The sequence below is a fragment of the Pipistrellus hanaki genome (assembly GCF_964339955.1).
Source record: "Pipistrellus hanaki genome assembly, chromosome: 19".
NCBI classification, from domain to species: Eukaryota; Metazoa; Chordata; class Mammalia; order Chiroptera; family Vespertilionidae; genus Pipistrellus; species Pipistrellus hanaki.
Genome location: NC_140521.1, coordinates 5,357,982 through 5,385,702, shown reverse-complemented (window position 1 = coordinate 5,385,702; position 27,721 = coordinate 5,357,982). Strand labels below are relative to the sequence as shown.

At 50.1% G+C, this 27,721-nt stretch overlaps 2 protein-coding genes across 4 annotated transcripts in view; one reads left to right on the top strand and one right to left on the bottom strand.

The window, feature by feature from the left end:
• SGSM1 (small G protein signaling modulator 1) overlaps positions 1-22,338 on the top strand; it is a 47,731-nt gene extending 25,393 nt beyond the window's left edge. For 2 of the 3 annotated variants that reach the window (XM_084868132.1, XM_084868134.1), the window contains 16 exons: positions 561-628; positions 1,664-1,827; positions 1,992-2,124; positions 5,073-5,211; positions 7,445-7,509; positions 9,512-9,657; positions 10,585-10,713; positions 11,088-11,270; positions 12,526-12,594; positions 13,173-13,760; positions 14,758-14,882; positions 16,699-16,781; positions 17,176-17,285; positions 18,276-18,372; positions 19,493-19,660; positions 20,280-22,338. In XM_084868132.1, the coding sequence (XP_084724258.1) occupies positions 561-628; positions 1,664-1,827; positions 1,992-2,124; positions 5,073-5,211; positions 7,445-7,509; positions 9,512-9,657; positions 10,585-10,713; positions 11,088-11,270; positions 12,526-12,594; positions 13,173-13,760; positions 14,758-14,882; positions 16,699-16,781; positions 17,176-17,285; positions 18,276-18,372; positions 19,493-19,660; positions 20,280-20,368 (2,356 nt within the window). In that variant the 3' untranslated portion in view covers positions 20,369-22,338. The remainder of the gene's footprint in view (positions 1-560; positions 629-1,663; positions 1,828-1,991; positions 2,125-5,072; positions 5,212-7,444; positions 7,510-9,511; positions 9,658-10,584; positions 10,714-11,087; positions 11,271-12,525; positions 12,595-13,172; positions 13,761-14,757; positions 14,883-16,698; positions 16,782-17,175; positions 17,286-18,275; positions 18,373-19,492; positions 19,661-20,279) is intronic. The other variant, XM_084868133.1, reaches the window with a different exon arrangement.
• Positions 22,339-23,110: 772 nt separating this feature from the next.
• LHFPL7 (LHFPL tetraspan subfamily member 7) lies at positions 23,111-26,019 on the bottom strand (the record flags this gene model as incomplete). Its single annotated transcript, XM_084868224.1, has 3 exons — positions 23,111-23,810; positions 24,699-24,837; positions 25,819-26,019. 3 exons carry the CDS (start codon positions 26,017-26,019, stop codon positions 23,548-23,550), a joined length of 603 nt encoding a protein of 200 aa, XP_084724350.1. The 3' UTR covers positions 23,111-23,547.
• Positions 26,020-27,721: the final 1,702 nt, after the last annotated feature.

Genomic DNA, 27,721 nt, shown 5'->3' with positions numbered 1-27,721 from the left:
TGACTTAAGCATTTGCTCACATGAACTGAAAAACCTGGGGCAGTGGCTTCAGGCATGGCTGGATCCAGGGATTCAAGTGAGGAAGACCTGAACATTTTCCATCTCTTGGTTCTGCTTCCCTGACTGTTGATTCTATTTTTCTTGCCATAGCCTCACATCTCCAGACTTCTAACATACTTACCACTACTTTTCTATCATAAAGGAGCATCTGTTTCCCAGTAATTCTAAGTTTGATAATTGAATCTCATTGGTTCTGCTTGTGTCTTGGGGTCATCCCTGAACCAATCAATCACTGTGGCCAAAACAGTAGAACATGCTGATTGATCAAGCCTCAGTCAGGTAGCCATTCTGGACTTCTGGGGTGGGGGCAAGGGAGGAGGGAGTCCTTAGAAAATGGGGGCCAAAGAAGAGATAGTCTGATAGATACAGATGTTAGGGTCAGGTGGGTCCTGGTGAGAAGGGTGGAGGAACCCATGGGTGTGGTCTTCTGGCCGCCTGGGCCCTCCCCCACGATGATGTGGGCAGACATCCTGCAGCTCTGACCTTCCCTCGCCTTCCAGCGTCTATTGGGACTATGCCATGACCATCCGCCTGGAGGAGATCGTCTACCTGCACTGCCACCAACAAGGTAGGGACTGCCTGCCCCCCTCGGCCCCCGCTTATTGCCTATGTAACCTCAGGCACATGGCTTCACCTCTCTGAGCCTCAGTTTCCCCTGAGTGGGAATCATACCAGAACATAATCATGGGGTTATCGTGAGGATCAAGTGGCATATGTTAAAGGCTCAGCAGCAAACCCATGATGTTAGTTGCTAATACTGAGTAAATATGATGTGCCAAACATGGCTCTGAATATCTCCATGCCTGTTACTTAATCATCACAACAACCTAGTGGTAGGGGCTCCGTCACTGCCAGTTCACAGGTGAGGAAGCAGCATGGCACAAAGACATGCAGCTTGTAAGCTCCAGAGCCTGGACCTGAACCCAGGTCTTTGTCACTCCAAAGTCAGTGCTCAGCCGATGTGGGATTAATAACTAGCCTTCCCCTTTAAAGCTCAAAGAAGGTATAGTCATAATCAGAGAGTCATCCTGCTTTGGAAAGCAAGGGACCTGTGGCCAACCAAGGTGCAAAACATGTAAGCTTATTTAATGAGATAGAACTGGGTTCCAGTCCACACTCTGCCATTTACTAGCTGTGTGACCCTTGGCAAGTTACATAACCTCTCAGAGCCTCGGTTTTATCACTTGTAAACTAGGCAGTGATAGATATTTTGAGTACTCAATAAGATGGACCCTTACCATGATGTTCTGATATGTAGTAAGTGCTCAGTCCATGCTACTGACAGTTACTACTGTGCTGAGAATGCCTCCGTACAAAAATAGATCAGGTGGTTTTGGAGAAGGTGCTTGAGGGGCATGGGTGTTTGGAGGCAACCTTTCCCTTCGGTGGGGGGCTATACGACATGTTCTTCAGTGAACAATGGTCATAGGTGGGATGAGAGGGAGGCAGTTTCACCTCCCCCTGACCTTCTGTCCAGGCCTGTCCCAGAGCCTCAGAGCAGGTCCATGTGTCTGGGCCTGGGGGTACATGTTGGCCGGGAGGGCCCGTCACTATGCCTCTTGGTGACTTTCTGCTGGGTCTTCTCTGGTCGGTCGCATGGCAGTGGACAGCGGCGGGACGGTGGTGCTGGTCAGCCAGGATGGGATCCAGAGGCCACCCTTCCACTTCCCCAAGGGGGGGCATCTCCTGCAGTTCCTCTCCTGCCTGGAGAATGGGCTGCTCCCTCACGGGCAGCTGGACCCACCACTCTGGTCTCAGCGGGGGAAGGTGAGTGAGCGTGGCTGGGGGTGGGTCAGCCAGGGTGAGTGGTCATTCTTGCCTAGCCCTTACGTGGCTTTTCGGGCTCATGCACACCCCATCAAGACCCTCAGGCCATGCAGTTGGGGGGCAGGTGTGTCCCAGGGACTGAGCATTGGGACATGTTCTTTCAGGGCAAAGTATTTCCCAAACTGCGCAAGCGAAGCCCTCAGGGTTCTGCTGAGTCCACAGCTTCAGACAAGGAAGATGACGAGGCCACGGACTACGTGTTCAGGATCATCTACCCCAGCCTGCAGTCCGAGTTCAGTAAGTTGTCCTGATCCTGGGCCCAGCGACCCAGTCTTAGCTGATCCTAAAAATGAACTAGGCGTTTGGAAATAGAGGACAAGTTAGGTCTGGATTCTGGGGCTTTCAGGGGACCTGGAATCGGGAAGTTTATACTGTGGTGGCCTTGATCTGCCCCCATCTGAGAACAAATAACCACTTTTCTTAGCTAATAAAGATGCCATTGGCTGGGAGGTGGCATGGGATAGTGGCAACGACATGGACTCTGGAATTCACATTAGTGAATTCACTTTAACCCCCTGTGCCTCAGTTTCATCATCTGTAAAATGGGGATGTCTGCAGCACATATTTCGTAGGGCTTTTGGAGGATTAAATGAGAGAAGTCAGTTGACACAGAGAGAACACTCAAATGTTAGCGCTATTGTGTTATTATACTTCAACAAATTGTTGTAAGGATTTAATGAGATAATGAGGTGATCAATGCAAAGCCCTTGGAATAAGGCTTTGCACATAGTAGGCACTCAATAAATGGTAGTCAAAGCAGCAGAAGGGAAGCAAAGTGCTTGGCCCTAGCACAGGAGATGATCTGCCTGCTGACTGCCATGAGACAGACACTTAGTGAATGGAGATTGTTGCTATTAAGATGATCACTGCCATGAACTAGGATTAAGTGAATTACTATTTGAAAAGTTCTTAGAAGGAGGCCTGGCATTTGTTAAGCACTGTATGGACGTCTGTTAAACAAATCAGTGTCAAGTTATACATCCTTTCCGTTATTTAACCCTCTGTGGCCCCACTGATCAAATCAGATGGATAATGGCTTGAAGCCTCCCTTTGCTCAAGTGACCTTGGCTGTGCAGTGAGAGGCTCTTCTGAAAGCAGATGTCCTTCCCAGTAAGGTTGAACTAACCATGCCCGGCCACTCAGTGCTCCATCTCTCATCCATCGCTGAGTTGGATTGGGGTGTGAGGCAGGCTTAGCAGTAGGTCCTACAGGGCTTGGGTTAGTGTGTTTTCATCCATATATTCCTCCATGCAGAGCCGCAGAGTGTCCTGAAGTGTTGTTTAGCATGTGCTGTTTATGCACACAGCCCCACCAGAGAGCTAGTTCATTAGCCAAGATGCCCTGTGGTCACCTTCCCAGAACACGCTCTCCACAGGGGCTCACCCTCCAACAGCTCTTGCCAGAGCCAGGCTGGATTCCCTTATTTAGGGAATATCGATGTGAGCTTCTTGTGGCTGCATGTGCCACCAGGACAGACGCTAGGATTCAAGACACTAGGATGCAGCAGTTCGTTGTGATGGGGACCGTCCTGCACACTGAAAGGTGTTGAGCAACATCCCTGGTCTCCACCTACTAGATGCCAAGTGCCCGATCCATCCCCTGCCCACCAAGTGTGGCAATCAGAATGTCTCCAGTCATTGCCAAGAAACTGGAGGCAAAATTGTCTCAGGCTGAGAACTGCTGGTTCAGAGAAATGCTCACATCTCTGCATTCAACTCTGCTGCTGTGTGTGGGGTGGTGGGGGTTGGGGTGCCGGGGGAAGGTTCAAGTCCCAAAGAATTGGTTCTTCCGGCCGGGTCAGTGTTCTGCCACCTCAGACTTTCCATTTCACCGGTGCTTTCTGTTTTGTGTCTCAAGTTGTTCCCGACCTCTTGGGCAGCACATCCTCAGTCTCCGTGGGCCCTGCCTGGATGGTGGTTCCTGTGGGCCGGTCCGTGCTGGTGGTGGCCAGGGACAGTCGGTTGGCCCAAACCAGATGGGGTGCTACCCTTCCCATACCAGGCTCGAAGCAGCAGCCCCCCAGTAATGTCTGGGTCTCCCCATTTCTGGGACTGGGTGCCAGCCACCTCTGCCATGTTGTCATTTGAGTCTTGGTCCTAGTGGAGATGGAGGTAAAAGGCAAATGAGGACCCTCAAGCAGTTGTGATGCAGCTTGGAGTGTTGTGGGTTCAGGAGTGAAGGGATCCATTGGTGATGTCCACAGGGTGGGAAGGGCTGGGGGCAGAGGTATGCCTGCCACCCCCGGGCACAACCGATCAGTGCTTCCCTGAGATTGGCTAAGAACTGGGACTGTTTTTCTAGAACATTTTACAGGGGCTTGCTGGTGATTTTTGGCCAGCTTATTGGTGAGTCTGCTTGGGAAGGTTTAGTGTAACAAGATACTTTTGGTGGCAGTTGATTATGAATCACCAATGTCCAGGAGTTAAGAGATAAGCCGTGCTTTCTTGGTTTTCAAATGTGGCTGCTATAGCAGAATTGTTTTTGAAATGTAGACTCAAGGGATGTATGACCAGGAGGTTTTAATTGGCTAGGTCAGGAGTGGGTTATTACTTTTTAATAAGCCCCCTATCTCCATGTGATTCTGGGGGTGGCCAGCCTGCTTGAGACCCATTGGAGCAGCTGGGTCAGGACCACGGACAGCACAGGTGCCCTCTTCCTTGTCAGTGGGAGGCTACACTGGGTTCTCTCCCTTGTGAGCCCTGCCTCACCAGATGAGTCAGGCTCCCTCTGTCTCGCCACCAGAGACTCTCTCACCAGAGAGCCTGTCTCTGAGTCCTGGAGACCATCTGCCTTCCCCAGAAGCCCCCGCAGGTCCCCTTCCTTCATTGCCAGCCTCCTGTGAGGACAGCTGGATGACAACATGGTGTGAGGCTTGGCCTCCTACTCTGGGATTGGGCCTATTTTCTTGGCTCTGGTCTCTCTCTGGGTTCTCTTCCACACTCTACTGTCATCGGCTCTGCCCATTTGCTGGGGGCCCCAAAATTTGGTGGTGGCTTTCACTGGATCAGGTGGGCTCAAGAACTTGGGTCAGACAACGATTGTGGTCGCTGTTTCCTACTGTGACATTAAGGGGCTTTTCCTATCCCTACGCTGGCCAAGGAGTGATCTGCTTGTTTGGGGTGAGGCTTCTGTAACCCACATATGCTCAATCAGGGCTCTTCTTCTGTCCCTTCTGCTCCCCACAGTGCCCCAGGACCTGATGGATGTCTCTATGAGCAACCTGCCAGCCCTGTGGCAACCCAGTACCCACAAATCCTCTTGCTCATCCTGTTCACAGAGTGGCTCAGGTGATGGTGGCTCAACCAATGGCTGCAAACATGAGAGGTATGAGGGCTTGAGCTGTGGATGGAGGGAATTGGAAGGATTTACCAAAGATTTAGAGTTACTTGCCTTGCACTGACTTCAGAGGCTCTGGAATCATCCAGATCTAAGTTAAATCCTGCCTTGTGAAGTCCTAGCAGTTGGAGCTTCCTTACATGGAAAAAGAAGGTATGTCGCAGCAGCAAACAGCCCTAAAACCTCAGTGGCTATTACAGCAAACGTTTATTTGTCATGCATGCTATGTGTCTATTATGGATCAGTTGGAGACTCTGCTTTCTGCACATCAAAGGTCTCGCTGGTGGAGCCAACACCATCTTGAATATTGCCAATCACAGTGACGGATGGAAATGGGTTGGAGGGACTCAAAGCAGCATTTAAATGCTCCAGATCAAATGAGACACCTGTCATTTACACTCACACCTCATGGGCCCACTCTACAAGGAGCCAGGAAGTGAAGTCCCCCCATGCACTTCCAGGCAGACGCCAGAAATATTATTAAACGGGACAGTAATGCTTACTTTATATAGCTATTATAAGGACAAATCAAATAATGGTTTGAAGTGGCCAACATGTGGTACATAGTAATGCTCAATAAATTACACGCTATTTTATTGTATAAAGTTAAATCCCGAGATCAGCTCTTTCTTTGCACATAGAACTGTGGTCTCTTTGGAAGAATGACTCAGCCCATTCATGAGAATGGTCTTGTTTCCTACTTACCTGGCCTGGCCTGTAGGAGTGGAATCCTTTTTTCTCTTCTGGACCTCTGTCCCAATGGGTGGTCAGTCTTCAGCTGTAGAAACATCAAGGGCAGGGGTCTGGATTCAGATTTTAAGTCTTCTAAGCCGTGGGGACCAGAAACCTTATCACCTGAGTATATTTTCAGTCTCTCATCCCAGACCTGTTGAAACAGAATCTGCATTTAACAAGATCCCAGGACCATGTGTCAAACAAGAGACTAACAAGTTAATGTGCGTCAGAATCCCCTGCAGGAAGAAGTAAAACCTACTGGTGCCTAGACACTTCCTGGAGGTCCTGACTGAGTAGGTCTTATACAGGGCCCAAGAACCCACGTGGTGGAGAAATTCCAAGTGATCATGGGCTGGTGGTCCATGGACCACTGAAAAGTGCTGTTCTAACTTAGTACCCCCTCTCATTGTATCTGTTTACACACCTAGTGACAGGGAGCTCACCACCTTGCAGGTAGCTAAGTACACTGTGGGACAGCTGTCAGTGAGATGCTCTTCTCATGTAATCTGAGCAAGCCTGAGTCTTGCCAACATGAGGGCACAAAGAGGGTGACTTTAAAGTTTAATGCCTCCAGGTATACCTGGAGGACTTCGGCCTGCTTTCTACTCAGTGTCCCTGGGTTTTCCTGGGTGTCCCTTGGGATGATTTTCCTCTACTCTGTTTTTTGCAAGAAGGTATAACACCCTCTTCAGCAGCCCTTGTTTTCTCCAACAATGCTGGGCCTTAGTCCTCTCTCCTCTTTCAGCCAAAAAAAAAAAAAAAAGCCCCCCAGAATTCCCATGCAAGGAGAATCTATGCCACATCACCTCCTTTGCAATCAGCTAGACTCTTGAGTCCCAGTTTGGCTCAATTTGGTTCAGGTGGGTCACTTCAGAAGTCAGAATTCTTTTCTGAAAGTGTCAGAAACCCACTTCAAACTGGATCAAGTAAAAAGGAAAATCTGCTGACAGAATTGGAAAGTCCACGGGTACAATGGCTTCAGGTATGGCTGGATCCAGATGCTCAAAACAGGAATCTCTGTTTTTTTCTTTGGCTCTTGCTTCTGCTTGCCACTATGATAGTTTTATGCTTCGGCAGGCCCTTCTATGCAGTAGCAAAAGTGGGTCTCAGCTGCCACTGCCCCATATCCCATTGGCTTTGGAATTTAATCAGGGAAAAGAGTGTCTGTTTCCCAGTTACCCCAACAGAAGTCCCAGAGCTGATTCTCATTGGCCCAGGTTGGATTACATCACCATCTCTGGTCCAATTACTGTGATTCCAATGTGAGTCATGCACCGGACAGAATCAGCTCTACCCAAACCATGAGGACAGAGTTATGGAGTGACTAGCAGATAGCAGAAGGGGCATTGATGCTGTATGAGCAGAAATAATACCCCTTGACCTGCTGGCTTCAATCTGCTCCTAGAAATAACAAGTTGTCTCCTCTCCAGGAAACCTGGGCTGTGTGTGGGTCTGCTCTAAGTGTCTCCCTTTCCTCCACCGGCAGGGCTCCCTTGAAGCTTCTCTGTGACAACATGAAGTACCAGATCCTCTCCAGAGCCTTCTATGGATGTGCGTATTGACCTTATTTGCCATCGTGATCTCCAGAGAACATTCATTGAGTGCCTGCTACGTGCCATCAATATCAGGGGAAGGAGCCTGGCTCTGGAGCTCGAACCCATGCTCCTCTATTTCCTAGCTGCCTGGTTTTAGTGAAGCGATACTCACTCTTCTGAGCCTCCATTTCCTCATCATTAAATTGGAGATAAATATACCTTTATCCTAAGAGAGGGCAGTGAACAATGGGTTTCTTGGTGGCAGGGGCTTGGTTTAGTCGCCATTGCATTCCCAGTGCCCACCTTAGAGTGTTTGTTTTCAAGACTGAATGAGAAGCATGTATAAGGCCCCTGCAGCTAGTGTTGCAAAGCCATAGGTGCCCATAACTGTGTGTTCCCTTTTCCTGTGGGCAGAAGCGAAAGGTGGCCTGGTCCCTTCCCAAGAACTTAAAAATGAAATTCATAATATAAGTACTCTGATTGTTTCATTTTAACAGATGAGAAGGCTAAGGTACAGAAAGTCTTGCCCAAAGTCACACAACTAATAAGCAACAGACTCAAACCCCAGGCTTGCCTGACGCAAAGGCTCTTATTTCACACACACACACACACACACACACACACACACTGCTATATCAATTCTTAGCAGGGTTTAGTTCCCCGGCCTCTCAGCCTAAGTGTGTGTATTTCAGGATTCTAGAAAAATGCTAACACATGCTGCATGGGCCTGAGAAATAGCAGCACAGGTCCTATCCCTGAGTGCCTGGAGGGGCTGGGAGAGTGTAAGCTCTCCAAGATCAAGGCTTTTGCCTATTCTGTGCTGACCCATCTCCAGTGCCTAATGCAGGGCCTGGCATGGAGCAGGCATTGGGTGAGTATTTATGGAACCCAAATGGAAGATCTTTCTGAAGGAAGGGGAGAGGGTTTAAAGGGATCTTGAATGATGTCATCACATGACGTGGCTCATCCCTGATGGCAGCTGAGAGCCCAGGTTCTGGAACTAGGCAGTTTGGGTTCAAATCCCAACTCCACACTTCCTACCCTGTTTCCCCGAAAATAAGACAGTGTCTTATATTAATTTTTTCCCCCAAAGTTGCTCTAGGTCTTATTTTCAGGGGATGTCTTATCTTTCCATGCGCTAGGTCTTATTTTCGGAGGATGTCTTATTTTCGGGGAAACACGGTAGCTATGAAATCTGAGCAGGGGATGAAACCAGTCTGTGCTTCCGTTTCTCCATCTGTAAGATGGGGATAAGAGTACCTGCTGTGGCAAGAATTAAATGAGTGAAGTTATGTAAGCTTAGGTGGCAGCTCGATGGCACATAGTATGTGCTGTGTAAGTGTTAGCCATTATATCATCATCATCATCATCATCACTGATAGAGGCAAGTCCTCGGGCTAAGGAAGGTTCAGGGTCCTCTCTGGGAGTTAAGGAAGAGGTGGTGGGGGAAATACAGAAGAAAGATATGCAGTCAAAACCAGCAAAAGCCAGTATTTGCCGAGTGCCTCGTGATCTAGGCACTGTGCCCTCCAGGTGCCAGGATGGATTGGGTGAAGGCTGGCAGGCATTCTGTTGAGAGTGCAGGGCCATATTTGAAAGCAAACCAGTGCCCTCAGCATCCTCTTGCTCATGGCTCACTAGGACCTTATTGATCCAGCTCCACTTTTTCTCCCGCTCCCTTTCCCTCTGGGTGTGGGTTGGAGGCACCCAGAGGCACAGGGAGCCCGCCTCTACTCTGCTTCCAGCCTGTGAGTTAAATACCTTGCATTCTAGTGGAGGTGGTGTCACCCTGACCAAGGCTGAGAAAGGTGATAGGACCTCCCACGGTCACGGAGCAATTAAGCAGTCTAGACCCCTCTCTGACTTCCCCACTCTGAGCCTGAGCTCCTTACCTGGTGATGAGAACTCGTTGGGTCGTGAGGGTTCGGGAAGATTATGGGCAGCATTTTGGAAACTCCAAGACAAGGCATGGAGATTTGGATGGTGGGTGATGATCCTGTCTCTATCTCCCCCCACAGGGCTTGCCTACTGCAGGCACCTGTCCACCGTGAGGACCCACCTGTCAGCCCTGGTCAATCACAGGATTGTGTCTCCAGACTTGCCCTGTGATGCTAGACACGGGCTGACGGCCGGGATCTGGGAGCAGTACCTGCAGGACAGCACAGTAAGGCTTGGCCTGGCTCGGCCTGTGGTGGGACTGCAGCGGGTGGGGTGCATCTTGCAATCTAAGGAATAGACCTATCTGCTTGTGGGGACTCGGGATGCTGTGATATCTTTGGGTTCTGCATACCCAAACTCAAGCGTTCTAAGACCCATAGTCTGCTTCTGCCTATTGGGGTGAGGATCAAGGAGGTTGGAAAATACACATGTTCTTCTGGAAGGAGTAAGAGCCCATCAGTGGCTAAGCATTTATTAAGCACCAGCTGTATGCTCAATTCTGCATGAAGTGCTGTGAGTCCCCACTGAGCAGGAATTCATAATGTGGTTGAATCTATTTCGAATGATGGGAGGTGCTAATTTAGAGGGAGACACTAGTCATCCTAGTGAGCCCCCACATCATTAGTGTGTGCAGAACCAGCTACTAATGTTCACTGTGGATTAATTTGTTTTAAAACAGTTTTCTTAGAGTTTAATTGAGATGAAAAACTCAAAGATAATATTCCCAAATAAGCACAATATACAAAATTGATAGAAAACTAAGTAGAAATATAAGTTCGTAATACCCTGACTTTTCCTTTTTTTAAAATAAAAATGAGTTCACACTAGACATGATCTGCATCTTGTTTTTTTTCAACTAACAGTATACATTGAGCATCATTTTGTGTAGGTTCTCATAGATGCACCTTCCAGCTTTCTGTGTGGTGTTCCCATGTCGGGGTGTACTGTTCTCCCATTAGTGGGCAATTGAGGGGTTCCCAGGGCTTTGCTCTCTCATGTCACATGTAGTGGGTATTGGGTCCACATGGCTTCGCTCATTCATGCCAGGTTTCCTAAGGGCTGGGTCTGAAAAGAAGAACTGGATCAGGGAGTCTGCCCCTGGCTTTCTGTTGACCACACAGACCCTTTGCTCTCCCCTGTCTCCCCACCACAGAGTTACGAGGAGCAGGAGCTGCTGCGCCTCATCTACTACGGGGGCATCCAGCCCGAGATCCGCAAGGCCGTGTGGCCCTTCCTGCTGGGCCACTACCAGTTCGGGATGACAGAGACGGAGAGGAAGGAGGTTGGCTACCCTGAAGGGCACTGGGGTCTTTGGCAGAGCTCTGGTCCCTTTTGGACCGACGTGGGCAGGGAGCTGGGGGGAGCCAGGAAGCTCGAAGGCAGCGCTCTCCCATAGAAATACAGTACAAGCCACGGATGTCATTTTTTAAAAAATAAACATTTATTTTTAGATAATTATAGGTTCACACCCTTCTTTATTACTCCCCTCTCTCCTTCCTGGCACATAGTAGGTGCTCAGTGAATGTCGGTTGACTGAATGTTAGACGGGTGCTTCCAGGGCTCAGGATCCCAGGTCAGAGCCACCTGGTCTTCCCAGTGGCGTTGGCTTTCCCCAGGGGACCCAGCACTTCCGGTGACCTTGCATCTGCCCTGCAGGTGGACGAGCAGATCCATGCCTGCTACGCGCAGACCATGTCCGAATGGCTGGGCTGTGAGGCAATCGTGCGGCAGAGGGAGCGGGAGTCCCACGCAGCCGCCCTGGCCAAGTGCTCCTCAGGGGCCAGCCTGGACGGCCACCTGCACCGGATGATGCACAGGGACTCCACCATCAGCAACGAGGTGACGGGCGGGTCACCTGAGGGAGGGGAGGGTGAGGTGCGAAAGCCAGGATCCTCTCCGTCAGGCTGTGGTAGGAAAGGTGAGGGCTGGGTGTCTGACCCTAGTTTTTGGGTGGAAGGAGACTTTGCAGTTTGACAGACCTAAGTTTGAACTCTAGCCCATTTTCTAGCCCTGGAGCCTCAGGCAAGCACCCATACTTCGGGGCCTCAGTTTCCTCATCTGTCAAAGGGAAATAATCATTTAGAGGGGAGATTTGTGTGCCTCCTAAATGACTAGTGTATATAAAGCACCTACCACAGTGCTAGACTTCTATTTATTCAATAAATGCTTATTGAGTGCTTACCATGTGCCAGGTACTGTCAGGAATGTTCTGAGAGATCAGGAATACTTCAGTGACCAAGTCAGACATATCTGTTCTCACCAAGTCTCCAGTTTAGTGGCCCAAAGCAGAAGCTGAAAAAAAAAAAAAGTTAATTCTCTTCACTAGTGATGTATCAGCTATCATGTTGCTACACTAATACTGCATAACAAGCAATCCCCAAAGGTCAGTGGTTTCCAACAACACACGTTTCCTTTTTCTCACGAGTCTGTGTCAGCAAGGCAGTTCTGAGCTCTGAAGGCCAACTCAAGTCTTGTTGACCTTCACAGAGCACTCTCACCTGCCTGGACTGACTCAGTTGTGCTCCACGTCTTATCCTCCAGCTGGTTACCTGGGTTTGTTCTCCCAGTGAACACAGATTATAAAGAGAGACATACACAAGCTCTTTTTCAGGCTCTGCCCTGGTGACTTTGCTAACATCTCATTGGCCAAAGCAGGTCACATGGCCAAGCCTAGCATCAGAGTAGGCAGGACGTAGAAGTTACAGGGCGAAAAACACAAATACAGAGAGGGAGTAAAAAAAAATCGGGTCATTCGTACAATTACTCTGCGTCTAACTAAAATGTTAGCCAGAAGTCTCAAGGAGAGAGCAGTGAGAGATGGGGTTTCCTGCTTACAGGGGTGGGAGGGGGAGGCCCAGGGGCTGGTGGGGCGCCCTCTGAAGAGGCTCCTGGGAACAGGCAGTGAGACCCAGGAGCCCTTTCATTGCATAGATAGGAACCTGAGGCCTTGAGAGGGGACCTCCTGAAGTCAGGAATAGAAATGAAACTAGACTTCTGACTCCCGCCCCAGCAACCCCTCCTGGCTCAGTGCAGGGGCTCTGAGCCGGGATGCTGCAGCCTCACCGGGGCTCCCTCCCGCCTCTTTTTCTCTCAGTCCTCCCAGAGCTGCAGTTCTGGCCACCAGAACATCCGCCTGCAGAGCGACTCCAGCAGCAGCACACAGGTGACCTTCCCGAGGCCATGCCCCCTACCTGCCCATCACCCTCCCTCCAACCTGGAGCAATAATGGACTTGGTTGCCCATCATCTCCGAGTCACTCAGGGTTTATTTGTTTTAGCTGTTATACTAGCATTAAAGATTGAGTTTTTAATTACTGTATGTAAGTAACATGAATCTATTTTCCCTGTAAAAGAGTTAAAATATTATTATAGAGAAAACTAAATTTGGCTTTGACTTTCACCGTACAAACAGGTGCAGATAATTTAAGTAAAATATTAGTTAACAACATGAGGAACAGTTTAAACAAAGCATGTTATATCCATGTAAATCCCTTAACAATCCCTCCAGAGAGTCAACTGTGATGCTTCCTTGTTTCTTTCTGGGTTATTCTATGCATTTTTATTCTTCACAAATGGGAGCATGTATCGCACCTTGTTCTGCCTCACTCCTTTTACTGGCTGTGTGGTATTCCATCACATGCATGTTCCATATTTGAACCAGTCCCCTGTTGATGAACACTGAGATTCCTGCTGGAAGCAGTGTCCATCCTAGTCCATCTGTCTTTGTGCACCTTGACTTCAGGTGTTCGAGTCTGTGGACGAAGTGGAGCAGGTGGAGACAGAAGGCAAGCTGGAGGAGAAACAGCCGAAGATCCCCAATGGGAACCTGGTGAATGGCACCTGTTCCCCGGACTCCGGCCATCCTTCTTCCCACAACTTCTCCTCTGGCTTCTCGGAGCACTCGGAGCCCAGCCTGAGTACCGAGGACGGTGTCCTGGACGCCCAGCGCAGTGCCTCCCTGGTGCTTCGACCTGGGGACAGCAGCGTGGACGAAGGGCAGAGCAGTGAGGCCACCACTTCCCGGGACGAGGCTCCGCGTGAGCAGCTGGCCGTGCAGGACAGCCTGGAGAGTGACCTCCTCGCCAATGAGAGCATGGACGAGTTCATGTCCATCCCGGGCAGCATGGACGTGGCTCTGCCTGAAAAGGAGGGCCCCCCGGTGGAGGGCTGGGGGGGCAGCGAGGTGAAGTGCAGCCGGGTGGACAGTGAGGACAACCTCTCAGAGGAGCCCGAGATGGAGAGTCTCTTCCCAGCCTTGGCCTCTCTGGCCGTGAGCACAGCTGCCAACAACGAGACGTCTCCCGTGTCATCCAGCGGTGTCACCTACTCCGTAAGCGTCTAGAATTCTCCCCCCCCCCCGTTTCCTACAGCTATAGTAGGGGGGGGTGTACCCCAAACCTCAGTTTCCACACAGCCCTCGTTCATTGCATTTCCCCATCGCAGAGAGTTCACTATGGAAACCCATTTGGGGGAATGATGATAAAATACTTAAAGAACACAGCCTTAGGGGGTCAAACAGTCCTGGCTTTAAGGTGACCAGTTGAGACGGGTCCCTTCATCTTCCTGAGCCTCAGTTTCCCTATCTGTCTTCCTGGGTGGTTTCAAAATTACTGAGTCAGGTCCTCTGGGCCTACCACCCTGTGAGCAGTCTTGACGATGAGCATCTTGACTTACACGCAGGTCCAGTATCTTTTAAATCTTTGAGTTTGGCTCTTTGGGGTCCTGCCTGAATGTGGAAAGTCTCACTAGTTTCCTTACCTTGAGGGTGGGGGGGACCACAACACCATGAAATCCAAGCCTAAATGCTCCCGTGTCAGCAGCTTCCCTCAAGCAAAAGCCAGCTTTGGTGTTCTCTTGCCGTTTTGGATTAATTTTGGCCTTGAAATGTTCTTTTTTTTTTTTTTCTTGCCATATTGAGCCATGCCATCCTGATTTTTGGGTCAAGGCATCAGGTCCAGCCTATTTCCAGAATCGGACTTCTGTTCAGCTCTTCCACTTCTCATCCAGTCCTCAGCAGAGAGGGGCACCCTTCCGGCTGCAGTTAGAACTCTCCTTTAGTTTCTTCGTCTATAAAATGGGAGTGATGCATCCATGCACCGCATAGGATTGTTTTGTGTTCTCAAAGAGAAAATTAAAAGAATATTCCTCATACCAAGGGAAAGGGGATTTCTGAGAACAAAAACCAGTCAAACCCTCCACTGGGCCAGGCAGGGGATGTCCTTGCAGTGACGACAGGAGAGGGGAAGGGGAGAGGTGAGAATCTCTAAAACTCGCCCCTGAGAGGAGTTGGGGTGTAACTGCCTTCTCCCCCTCCTGTGGGCCGGCAGCCGGAGCTGCTGGACCTGTACACCGTGAACCTGCACCGCATCGAGAAGGACGTGCAGAGGTGCGACCGCAACTACTGGTACTTCACGCCCGCCAACCTGGAGAAGCTGCGCAACATCATGTGCAGGTGGCTGGGGGCAGGGCTGCATCTGGAGGGGATCAGGGCGCATGGGGAGGGTAGAATGTGGGCTGCAGAGAGCCCAGCTAGGACTGCAGCCTCTGCAGCTGGCCCATGCCCACCAGATCTTATTCCAGCCCACACTGACAACGTAACAGTCATAGTAGTGTTAATAATAGAGGACATTTATTAAGCACGTACTGTATACTAGGCTCTATCCTGAGCCCTTTACCGGCATCATCTCACTTAATCCTCACAGCAAGCCTCTGAGATAAGTATCATCCCTCTGTGTAGGTGAGGAAACGGAGGCTCCGGGACAGCATTGCTCAGAGGCCTCCAGCTGGGCAGTGGCTGGGTGGGAACTCACTCCCACATCTCTGGGGCTCTGGGATCTGCTTTGTTTCATTAAGCCAAGATCTGGGGCTACTTACTACTTTTCATTAAAAATTACTTTTACTTATAAAAGTACGGAAGTAACCCATGCTGATTAAAAACCTAAATCAACCAAGGAAATCAGTTCATAGATATAAAGAGAAACTTCTCCCATTTCCAGTCATCAATACCACTCACCAGAAGAAGTAAGTTATAGTGTAAAATTTTTTTTTACCTACATGGGATTATACTACAAGCTTTTTCTACAACTTCATTTTTGCACTCAGGAATACATCCTGGACTTCTTTCCACGCTACTCTAACTTGGTTTGGCAAACTACTATGGCCCACAGGCCAGCTCTAGCCCATCACTTGTTTCTGTAAATAAAGTTTTATTAGAACCCAGCCATGCCCATTTTTTTGCACAGTGCTCTGACTGCTTGTGCAGAGTTGAGCAGTTGAGAAGATGTGGCCTACAGAGCTGAAAATATTTGTTGCCTAGACCTCTCGGAAAAGGTTTACTGATCCCTGCTCTAGCACATTCTTATTAATAAGCACCACTGCCTAATTATTCTCTATTACTGTCCCCCAAGCAACCAAAATTTAGTCTAGGAAATACAAATATAATGTAACATAGCAACGTTACATTAAAATGAAAAGGTACTGGGGAGAAGGAAGGAGAGACTGACTTTTGCTAGGTTATGGCATTGGGAAAAAGCATGGAAGACACCACAGAGGTGGTGACAATCGAGATGGACTTGGACAAAATTAGGAAAAACTGAAGAAACCATTTGGCCTACAGGTTCAGAGCACATACCCTGAGCTGAGAGTGCCTGGGTTCAAATCCTGTCTTGACCTTTATTTTGAGGCATATGACTCTGTGTCACTTATCTCTGCCTATCTCCATTTGTGAAATGGGATAATAATGGTTCCTTTTTTGTATTATTCTGAAAATTAAATGATGCAATATATGTATAGTAGGCTGAGTAAACAGTAAATAATCAGTAAATATTTATTACTGTTAAGTGGCAGATGGGAATTCAAGACAGAGGGAACTGCAGAAGCACAGGGGCATGTGCTTTGTTTGTATAAGTTGTTTGGCCAGACAGGAAGAAGTACTGGGAAGTGACGGGTGAGACTGTGCATATGGAAGGGAAAAGACTGTCAATGCCTTGTGCCCCCATTTACTAGTAAGGAGCTTGGATATTGTCTTGTTACACAGTGGAGGTCTATGAAGGTTTTGAGCATTCAGTGACCTCCTTGAGCCTGACTTTGGGAAGGTCATCCTGGTGCTGAGCATGTGATGTTTGAAGAGAGTGAGATTGGGAATGGGATGCAGGCAGGAGGTTGAGGGCGAGGTCCAGGTGAGGGGTGGGGAACTGGACCACAGAGGAAGCAAAGGAAGAATGGGTGGGAGAGGCAGGTTGTGAGTGTCCACTGTCTCTCTCTTCTAGCTACATCTGGCAGCACATTGAGATTGGCTATGTCCAGGGCATGTGTGACCTCCTGGCTCCACTGCTGGTCATTCTGGATGACGGTGAGTGTGTTCTCCAGCCCAAGGGCTGGGGGTGCAGTTTCCTTCCTATTGAGGGGGCGGGGTGGGGGTGAACTTCATTTTGTGTCAGGACAGGTGCTTAGAAGGCTGCCCTAGGAAAGCAAGCTTTTTCTTAATATATGTAGTGGCTCTCCAAGCAGCTTTTCTCAACACTATTTTAGCATTTCTTTGTATAACGTCCCCAATATTGACCTTTGCTGTTTTAATACAGAATTTTCCAGACTTGAGAATTTCATGAACCCTGCCTTGAAATAGAATGCACCAGCATTCCATTGTCTCATTTGTGGCCCAGCTCGGGGCCTTAGACCATCACTGTGGGGCCTCTAGGTCCTTGGGCAGTGGTGGAGTTGATGGTTTCTCCTGTGCTCTTCCCCAGAGGCCCTCACCTTCAGCTGCTTTACGGAGCTTATGAAGAGGATGAACCAGAACTTCCCACACGGAGGCGCCATGGACACGCACTTTGCCAACATGAGGTCACTAATCCAGGTATGATTCAGTCCTATTCAGTGATATAACTTATTCCAACTCAACCCAGTGGACCTCAGGTCAACTTAATAGCCACGCCTGGTTTAACTCAACTTGGTAACTCAGCCCAACTCAGAAATTCAAGTCTGCCCAGCCAGCATGGCTCAGTGGTTGAGTGTTGACTTGTGAACCAGGAGGTCAGGGTTTGATTCCTGGTCAGGGCACTTGGCTTGATCTCCCATGTGGGGCTTACAGGGGGCAGCGGATCAATGATTCTCTCTCATCATTGATGTTTCTATCTCTCTTCCTCTCTGAAATCAATAAACATAATATTAAAAAACAAACAAACAAACAAACAAAAAAAACTCAAGTCCACTTAACCTCTGAATTGAACTAAAAATTTTAATTCAGCTCAACCTTAAGTCAGCAACTCAAATCAATTCTACAAGATTCATTTTCACTGAGCATTTATTTGGTCCAGGCACTGTGACCACACAATGACCAAGACATGGCCCCAGTCCTAAAAGGCTGTTTGATGGTATTGGTCTTTTTCCTCAAAGTAATGTTTGGGTATATCTCTCTCACACACACACACACACACACCACACACACACACACACACACACACACACCACACACACACACACACACACACCACACACACACACACCACACACACACACACACACACACACACACACACACCACACACCACACACACACACACACACCACACACACACACTCACACACACCACACACACACACACACACCACACACACACACTCACACACACACACACTCACACACACACACACACACCACACACACACACACCACACACACACACCCCTTTATTGAGATATAATCCACATATCACAAAATGATACTGCACCTGGTTATCACAGGCTGTCCGGTGTCTGGTATGGGGATGGACCATCATTCTCCAGCTCTCCCCTCTGGTCTGGCCTTTTCCCAGGAGGCTGATCCCACCTTTCCTTCCTCTGACAGATCCTGGACTCAGAGCTCTTTGAGCTGATGCATCAGAATGGGGACTACACTCACTTCTACTTCTGCTACCGCTGGTTCCTGCTGGATTTCAAACGAGGTACAGACTTCAAACTGGGGCCTTGTTCCCAGACTCTTTGTAGCAGAACCTCAGGGAAGAGATACCTCAGAGCAAACTCTAATCGAAGAGAGCAGCACCTGTTTATTGAATTCGCATAACCAGTTCACCTACCTTATCTTGCAGTGACACCATGCAGTAGTAGTGTTGCAGTCCCCATTGTACAGATGAGGAAACTGAGGCTGAGAAAATTTGAATTCAGAGCTGGGAGGAATAGAGCCAGGACTGGAGCTCCCCTCCTCCTAAGACCAGTTCCCTTCCATTCTATTATGCTGCTTATCAGAAACCAAGAACCCTGAAGCCTTTGGAGCATGTTTCACATGGGACTTAGATATTATGTAGAACACAATAGATTACTATTGCGCTAATTTGGGATGATACTAAGAATAACATCTAACACATACAGGTGTTCATTAAGTGCCAGGCACTGTGCTGAGCCATTTCTATATATTATCTTACTACTGTTTTACTACTGTGAGCATGCTCCCACTTGAGATGAGGAGAGAGAGTATCTAGCCCAACGTCATCTTGATGGAGCTAGAATTCAGACTGAGTTTATTGGACATAGAGAGCCTTGCTCTCTTCTTTTCTTTTTCTTTTCAGATTACATTTATTGGGGTTACATAGTAACATTATGTAAGTTTTAGGTATACAGAGCCTTGCTCTTAACCATTGCCCTATTCTAACTCTTCACTAGAACCAGATACAACAGCCAGTTCTATGTTTAGGAGAGAGGGGAGATATTACCCCCGCCATGGGTGCTAAAAGAGATGGGAGGGTACAGGAAGAGAGGGGGAGACTGCCCAAGGGGTAGAATAGGGATAGGTTAGTGTCAGTCAAACTGCACACGCTCATTTCCTCCACTTGCAGAATGTCAGAGCTGGAAATTTACAACCCACCTTATTTGTTAGCCCATTCTACAGATGGGGAAAACTGAGGTTTTTGATGGTCAAATGGCAGAGTCCAGGTCTCCCAGCTCCTGGCTTGAGCTCTGTCTGCTGCACAGCTGGCCTGGGGTTTTCCCAGAGGGTGGGCAGCACCATGAACCCTGGGGCTGACTCTCTCCCCATGTGTGTGTGTGCATTGGTGTCTGTCTTGGCAGAACTTGTCTATGATGATGTCTTCTCTGTCTGGGAGACCATCTGGGCAGCCAAACACGTCTCATCCACTCACTACGTCCTGTTCATCGCGCTGGCTCTGGTGGAGGTCTACCGTGACATCATCTTGGAGAACAACATGGATTTCACAGACATCATCAAGTTCTTTAACGGTACCCACATGCCTGGGGTCTCATCTGAGGGGTGCAGGCTTCCAGAGGGCCCCTTCCTGGGGCCTTAGGTGGGACAGAGATTTACTGAGATTGACACACAGGAGGGGCTGGAGGGGGTTCTGCCCACTTCATGTGTCTCTTCCCAACGGGTGAGTCAACCTCTGGTAATGCTGAGGACATGTTTCCCCCTGGGATCTGGCCGAAGGAGCCTGGGTCAAACCCTGGCTCTACCACTAGCCAGCTGCGCCCATGGACAAGCCACTGCCCCTCTGTAAGCATCTGCTTTCTCATCTGTGAAATGGGTAGCAGTGTCTGCTTCAGAGGGCTGGTGTGGGTAGGGAAAGCAGGCTAGGAAGGCAGTTGACGTGAACAGGAAGGGTACAGCCTTGGGAATCAGAACAGATGTGGATTCCGATCCCAGCTCTGCCACTCAGGAGTCGGGTGACCTTAGGCAAATGGCTTTTTGTCCTTTCCCAAGGTCTCTGCTTCCAGATCCCTCTGGGGATGAGGTTAGATGACGATGGTGGGAAAGCCACAGGGACCCTTCCGGGTGCTAGCAGTGTGTCCTGTGGATGGACTCAGAATGAGGCTCACGAGCTGTCGCCTTCTGCTCTTTCAGAAATGGCCGAGCGACACAACACCAAGCAGATCCTGAAGCTGGCCCGGGACCTCGTGTACAAGGTGCAGACTCTGATTGAGAACAAGTGAGGGCCGCCTCACCCAGGCAGCATCCGCCGAGCTGCCACCTGCCTGCCTGTTGTGCCCACTTTTCCTCCCGGCCACCCGGGGGGCGTGGTCCTGGTGTCTGTCTGTGAGCATGGACTTCTGTGCACAGAGAAACTGGCCCGACTCTGGCCGCCGGGCAGGTGGGGTCGAGGGCTTGCCCCTTGAGTTCAGCCTTACGTTTTCCTGTTTGACCAAAGATCGCCCGCGTGTGGGATTTCCCCGCGCGGGAATTGTTGGTGGACGGAGGGAACATCTTGGTTCAAGGCCTCCAGACGTCACCTCTTTTCTTCTCTCCCCATCCCTCCAGACTGTCATGTCCGAGGAGACTTGGCATGGGATTGTTTTGGAAGTTGGTGTAGGGGTCTGTGGGGCGCCCTCTGTACTCTGATGTTCCAGAACAGCCTGGAAGACCGGCTGGCCGCAGGGTTTCTGCACTGGGCACTGTTGCCATTTGGGCTGGGTCATCCTCTTTCTGGAGGGTGGGGAGTGGGGGTTGTTCTGCACATTATAGGATGTTGAGCAGCATCCCTGGCCTCTACCCACCAGATGCCAGTAGTACCCTCCTTCCCGCCCCATTGTGATAACCCAGAGTGTCCCCAGATATTGCCAAATGTCCCCACTGGCTTAGAGGAGGGGCTACCAATGTCACTCCCAACTGGTTCTCTTTCTACCTAAGCCGCCTTGTCCTGAGGCCCCTCCCATTTATTTTTTTTCTCCAAATATATATATATATATATATATATATATATATATATATATATATATATATATATATATTGATTCAGAGGCCCCTCCCATTTAGAAAAGGCACGTAGGAGGCCTCACGCTGTATCCTTTCATTTTCCCCTCCACCTGACTCTGGGAGAGACTTCTTTTGAAGAAGGGACTCTTCCTGCAGGGCAGTGGGACCCCGGAAGCGTCTGCAGGTGGGAGACAGTCCGGGGCTCTTCTGGGTTCACCCAGAACCCCCTGTGATTCCCCCAGGAAAGACTGCCTGTCCTCGCACACAGTGGGCCTGGCGCACCGTGGGCCTGGCTCTCCAGGAGCTTGGAATGTGTGTGTTGGTACAGCTTTTCCCCAAGTGCCCTTGCTCACTCAGGACGAAGGGAGAGGAAGGCAGAGGGCGGCCAGGGTGATGTGTGTGTTTCCCACGGTGGCTCAGACCCGAAATGGTCCCCACCGTGTCTTCTCTTAAAGGGTCGCCAGTTCACAAACAGATCCTGCGTTCGGTGGTTCAGCTGCCCACCCGTCCTCCGGGAAAGGGGTCCTGCCCACTGGGTTCTGATGGTGCACCGGGATTGGGGGACACAGAGTCGGGGAACTGCTCTCCCCAAGAACGGCAGGTCGGGTCTGGGAGATGGCAGGAGACACGTAAGCACATGGAAGTACCTGCCCTGCGTGCTGGGGAAGCTCTTCCCTCAGTCACAGCATGAGTCCCTGCCGGCCCCTCGTGGGGCTTCCTGGGCGGGACCGACAGGCCCAGAGGGCCCTCGCTTCCGAAGAGCGGACATCCTCTCCCCTGGTTCCCCAGCTTCCTGGGATGGGAAAACGTGCGAAAGGCCAACTCGGAGAAAGGTGTGCTCTGCCACCTAGCTGCTCCTGGCAGGGGATGTTTCCTCAGCACGGCCCAGGTCCTGGACCCTCTGGTTCTTATTTATTTTTTGACAGACGAGTCACACAGCACAGCACAAGATCTCCTCTCTGCCTTCTCTCGTGGTGTCCAGAGACACGTTCGTGGTTGTGGCTTGGACTAACTGCTCTCTCTGTTCAGCTCTCTGCTTATTCAGGTGTCTGTGTGCCGCGTGTCCTCGTGTCCCGGAGCTGAGTGTGTGCGAGTCGTTCCGTCTGCCGCGCGTGCCCTTTCTCAGTGTTACCAGCACATCTTGTAACTGTTTACCGAAGAGTTGTGTCTATATAGAGAGAAAACATATATAAACCGAGAGGTGTGTGAAGCTGGGTTGTTTTTGTCTCTGTGTTTGGGGGAATTTTTTTTTTAATTTGAAAGAAAGAAGTGTTTGTTTCCGAAGACTCCGTCCTCCCGCCGCAGTGGCTCACACTCCCAATGGACACAAGAGTTCAAGGCAGGTGAATCACTCTGCATCCTTGTATCTTAGCTGTTCCCGCCAGCAATGCCGCAGAACAAACCACCCCACGTCTAGTGGCTGAAAGCAGACATTTATTTAGCTTGTGACTCTGTGTCAGCAATATGGGCTGTGTTCAGCTGGGAGGTTCTTCTGGTCTCAGCCGGACTTAATGTGTTTGTGATCAGCTGGTAACCAGCTGGGCTGGCTGTTGGCCAGCCAGTGGGGCAGACGGAGCCCTGTGTCTCCTGTCCTCCATCTGGCTACCTCAGGCTTGTTTACATGGCCATGACGGCATTTTCAAGACAGTGAGCAGAAGCTTGCAAGGCCTCTGGAGACCAAGGCTCGAGATTGGCAACAGGTCATTTCTACCATAATCTCTTGGTCAGTCACGTAGCTGAGCTCAGACTCAGAGAATGGGGAAGTAAACTCCACCACCCCATGGAAGGCTTTGGAAAGTGACATTGAAAAGGTCATGGCTCGACTCCTGGTTTGGGCACATGCCCAGGTTGCGGGCTCCATCCCCAGTTTGGGGCATGCAGGAGGCAGCTGATAAGTGCTTCTCTCATCGTGGATGCTTCTAGCTCTCCCTCTCCCTTCCTTTCTGAAATCAATAAAAATATTTCTTAGAAAAAAGAAAGAAAGAAAGAAAGAAAGAAAGAAAGAAAGAAAGAAAGAAAGAAAGAAAGAAAGAAAAGGGGTGTGGATACGGAGAAATCATTGAGGCCACTTTGCAAACAGTGTACCATGTACCCCAAGTCCATGCACAAGAGTGGTCCCCGGGTGGGAATGGTTTCTGGGTTATGACCCCAATTTCCCTGAGTTCCCATCATAACAGCTGGATAAAGTAGGCAATATCTCACACACCTTCATTTTACAGAAAAATACAGAGAGGTGCATTTTATAGAAAAATACAGTGAGGTCCAGAGAGGTGCATTTTACAGAAAAACACAGTGAGGTCCAGAGAGGTAAAGTGGCTTGCCTGAGGTCACAAAGAAGCGATAGAGGTGGATTTTGAACCTGGGTACATGGTGATTTCATATAGCTGTAAAATGGGCTCTTTTTGCTCCTGAGAACATTTTATTTGCTCACTTCCGGCATAAGGATGATTTTCTCAGTGTCGCTGGAGAAGCGGACGGTCCTCCCCTGTACTTTGGTCGTGCGGGGCCACCTGATGACGGGCAGGATGCTGACCAGGACTGCGTTGAGGATGGCGGTCACGTAGCCCCAGCCCAGCTGGCACTGTCCACTGCGGTACACAGAAGAGGCTCCGCAGACCTCCTTGGCAAATGGGGAGGCCAGGCCGAAAGGGAAGGCCAGCAGGCCCATAACGGTGGTGGTGGCTGGAGACAGCAAGGAAGGAAGCCAGTGTGTCAGAAGCTCTGGGCTAACCTTCTCTCCTGGGACACCCTCACTCATCCACCCTCCTGTCCACCCATCTGTCTGTCCATCCATCCACCCATTCGTCCCTTCATTCACTTATCAGCCTGTCTATCCTGAAAAATGTTCATTAAATTATAGTTGACATTCAATATAATACTAGTTTCAGTTGTACAACTGAAACAAATGGTGATTTGACATTTATATACCTTACGATGTGATCACCACAATAAGCCTAGTCACAGTCTGTCACCATGCAAAGTTAATACAATAATTCTTCTTTCCTTTTATCCACCCATCACTCAACTATTCTTGTACCCATGGGTCCATCTACTCTTCCACCCATTCAACCATATTCTCATTCACTCATTCTCTCCAGCCCTCTGTCTGCCTATCCATTCGCTCATCCAAACATCTAGCCACATGCCCACTTAGCCACCTACCCACCTCCCATCTATCCAGCCATCCATCCATCTCCATCTTCCATTCATATTGCAATCTACCCATTCATCCTTATCCATTCATCTACTAAGACATCCATTGTCCACTTACCAATTCACCCACTCACTTATCCACCCACTCATTCATTCATTCACCAGTTCATTCACCAGAATTGTTAGAGGTGCTGTTGTGGGCAGATGATGCTAAGGAAATGGGCTGGACACCTCCTCACGTTGGGCACTCCCAGGGCAGGAGAATCAGGTGAACCTTGGAAGAATCTACACTCACTCCTAGGGCTTATCTCTGAGATTTGACCCAGGAGGCCAGACTCTGCTTACATGTTTTCCCCTTTCATTCACCATCCATCCCACAACCTGTCTGGACTGCTTACTATGTGACGATGGGTTTACCTGCAGCGGCCTGCACCCCCTGCATTTTGCCACTGCCCCTCCTTGGCCACAGCTCTTTGGGGGCCAGCACCCAGGACAGGAGGAGAATTGCATGGACGGCCACCAGGAGCCAACCTCCAAGGAGAAGCCCAGCTGAGACCTGCCAGGAGGAGAGAGGAGGGAGGGTCTGACTGGGTGGGGGCAGGAGGATATTCCCCTGCATATTGACCAGCTACTGAGTCCTGGAGACCCCAAGAGGTCTGTGCTATTACCCCCATTTTACACGCACGACAGCAAACTGAGGACCAAGGAGGTAGAGTCATTTGCCTCAGGGCACACAGCTAATTGGGTAGCAGATCCAGGATTAAGATCTAAATGTGCAACCACCACACCTGCCTACCCGCTGTACGGCGGATCATTGTAGTGACAGGTTTTGAAGGCTGTATAATTTTCCTTACGGGCACTGGACTGGGAGCCCTGCCCACGGCCCTCATGATTGAACTTGGTAATGTGCCTCATAACAGAAACGTCCAACACCTTGGCTGTGGTTTTCCAGCCTAGCAGTGCCTAGAGCACATGTGTCAAACACAAGGCCCGCGGGCCAAATCCAGCCCGCCAGGCCTTGCAATGTGGCCCGCACCGCGCTGTCATCACTGCACTCCGCTGTCAGTTTATGACATTGTCAGTTTATGACTGTTCAGTAAACCATTCGGCCCGCGATTTAGGCTGGATTTTAGATTTTGGCCCCTTCTCTGATTGAGTTCGACACCCCTAGCCTAGAGGGTGGCCAGGTAGGTGTTTGCCAGTTGCGCACACTGCACCACTCAGACGCACTGGGATCCTAGATTTGCATATTGATTTCAGTAATTCTCCAGCAGATGGCAGTATAGTGTCCTGAAGAAGGGGCCCATTGTCTTAATTGGTACAAAGGAGCTATAAGGGCTGACAGCTGCTTTTAGAATCATCCTGGGTGTTTGCTAAAATGCAAATAGCCAGACCCCACCCCACCCCTGCAGAGTCAGAGGCTCAGGTCAGGGCCGCGGTGGAGGTGCAGAACTTGGCTTTGTTTCGCTCCCCGGCCCTTGGTAGTCCTCCTTCCCCCACCCCCAGGTCCCAGTGAAGGGATGAGCTGAGGACTCACCTTCCAGGCCAAGTCCGGAATGTCATCCAGGGACCTGAAGACCCCACAGCTCTGATTCCAGCGGTCACCCCAAGGCCAGGAGCAGTAGGAGAGGACGCCAAAGGAGAAGGTGGGCGTCTGGAACCAGGCAGGGGAGAGGAGGCTGAGGGCCGAGGTGCAGGTCAGGGAGAGTCCCAGAGCGACCCACACGCTGCCCACCATCGTGGCGAGTCAGTGACCTGGGGGTCAAGGAGCAAGGTCAGAGGTGGAGACAGTGGGGCAAGGAGAGGAACGGGGCCTTCAAAGGTGCCACTACCCCCACCCCCAAACCAGGTCATCAGACTCCCCTCAACGTCACGATGCAATAGGAGATGCCAACCCCTGGTATGGAGAAGTGGTTCTCCCCAACAAGTCCTGGAAGTAGGGACCCCAAGTCTCTGAATAAATGTCAGTGCTTAGACTTTTGGGTAATCCCACCCTGCGTTGCATGTCATCATCACTGCTTCATGCAAGGGCCCCTCGGATCCGTTCGTTCATTCATTCTTCCATTCATTCTCTCTGTCCATCAAGCCTTGCTCTGTCCAAAAGGACTGTTTCTATCTACCCAGTGGGGCCACAAACAGGCTGTGTTTCTAGCAACCACCTTGCCCATGAACCCCTGCCCATCAGTGACCGTTTTAATTGTGTATCTTTGTGTTCGGAGGTCTTTTTGCAGAATTGATATTGATCATTATGCAGGTATCTCTCGTTTAAGTAAATGGCATTATTTTAGAAAACCACATGGAGACCCAGAGAGATTATGTCACTTGCCCAAGATCCCCTGGCAAATCGGGAGAACTGGAAATAGAAGCCCCTGGTTTCTAGAAAGAAACACCCCTTCTTCCCCCAGCCAAATCCCTACACTCCTCTTCTCCAAGTTTGTGTCCCCCTGGCTAGATCCGAGAGAGAGAGAGAGAGAGAGAGAGAGAGAGAGAGAGAGAGAGAGAGAGAGAGAGAGACACCACTAACCAGTAAGCACCCCCTAGCATTCCCTCCACCCCTCCCTGAAGGGGTGAGCATGACACCCCTCCCTCACACCCTCCTCCGAGCCCCCTCCAACACACACATCCACAAATACAGAGGGTTTATGACATAACCTTGTGCTTCCAGTACATAGAGAACCTGCTGCAGTGCTTTCCAAACGAGGAATGTGGACGCCAGGGTGCCTCCGGTGGTCCTTGGGGGCCATACTCCGGTGGCTCCTGGACCCAGCCTTCAGGGTCACTCAGTCATAAAATGCCGGGATTGTTTAGTTCTCAGTTCTCCTTCTGTCCCTCTCTACATCTAACACTAAGTCTCTGTGGAAGCTGATGGGTCTTGGCATTTACTTATCCTCTCTCTCTCTCTCTCTCTCTCTCTCTCTCTCTCACACACACACACACACACACACACACACACACACACACACAAAGACGGAGCCCCGAGCAGGCAGCGGAGTCCAGTGGGGACCTGGGGACACAGTGGATTTTCCTTGTATTTGTAGTGGTGGCTTTGTTTTTGTTTTTGGCACAAAAGGAATCACCATTTAGAATTAACATTTATTTAAATAAAAAGGTGAGTACATATAAAGTCTACACAATAATAGAGGAGGCAGGAAGGTGGTATGTATGCCTGCGCCGTCCCTGATGGCTAGAACAGCCCAGAGGGTTGAGCCTACCCAAGGGCGCCCAAGGTCAAAAGCCGCTGAGCTGTCAGCCAAGCCAAGGGCGCCTACACAGACTTCCCAGGGCCCGTCCTCTTCGACCTTGCTTTCACTTGGGGCCGCTAAGCCTGGCCAGCACTTTACACATGGCAGGAGCCCCGGGCTTGGATGCCAGCCAGTCCCTCCGCCATTTCCCGGCTGTGTGACTGGAGCAAGTGGCCCCATTTCTCTGGGCCTCAGTTT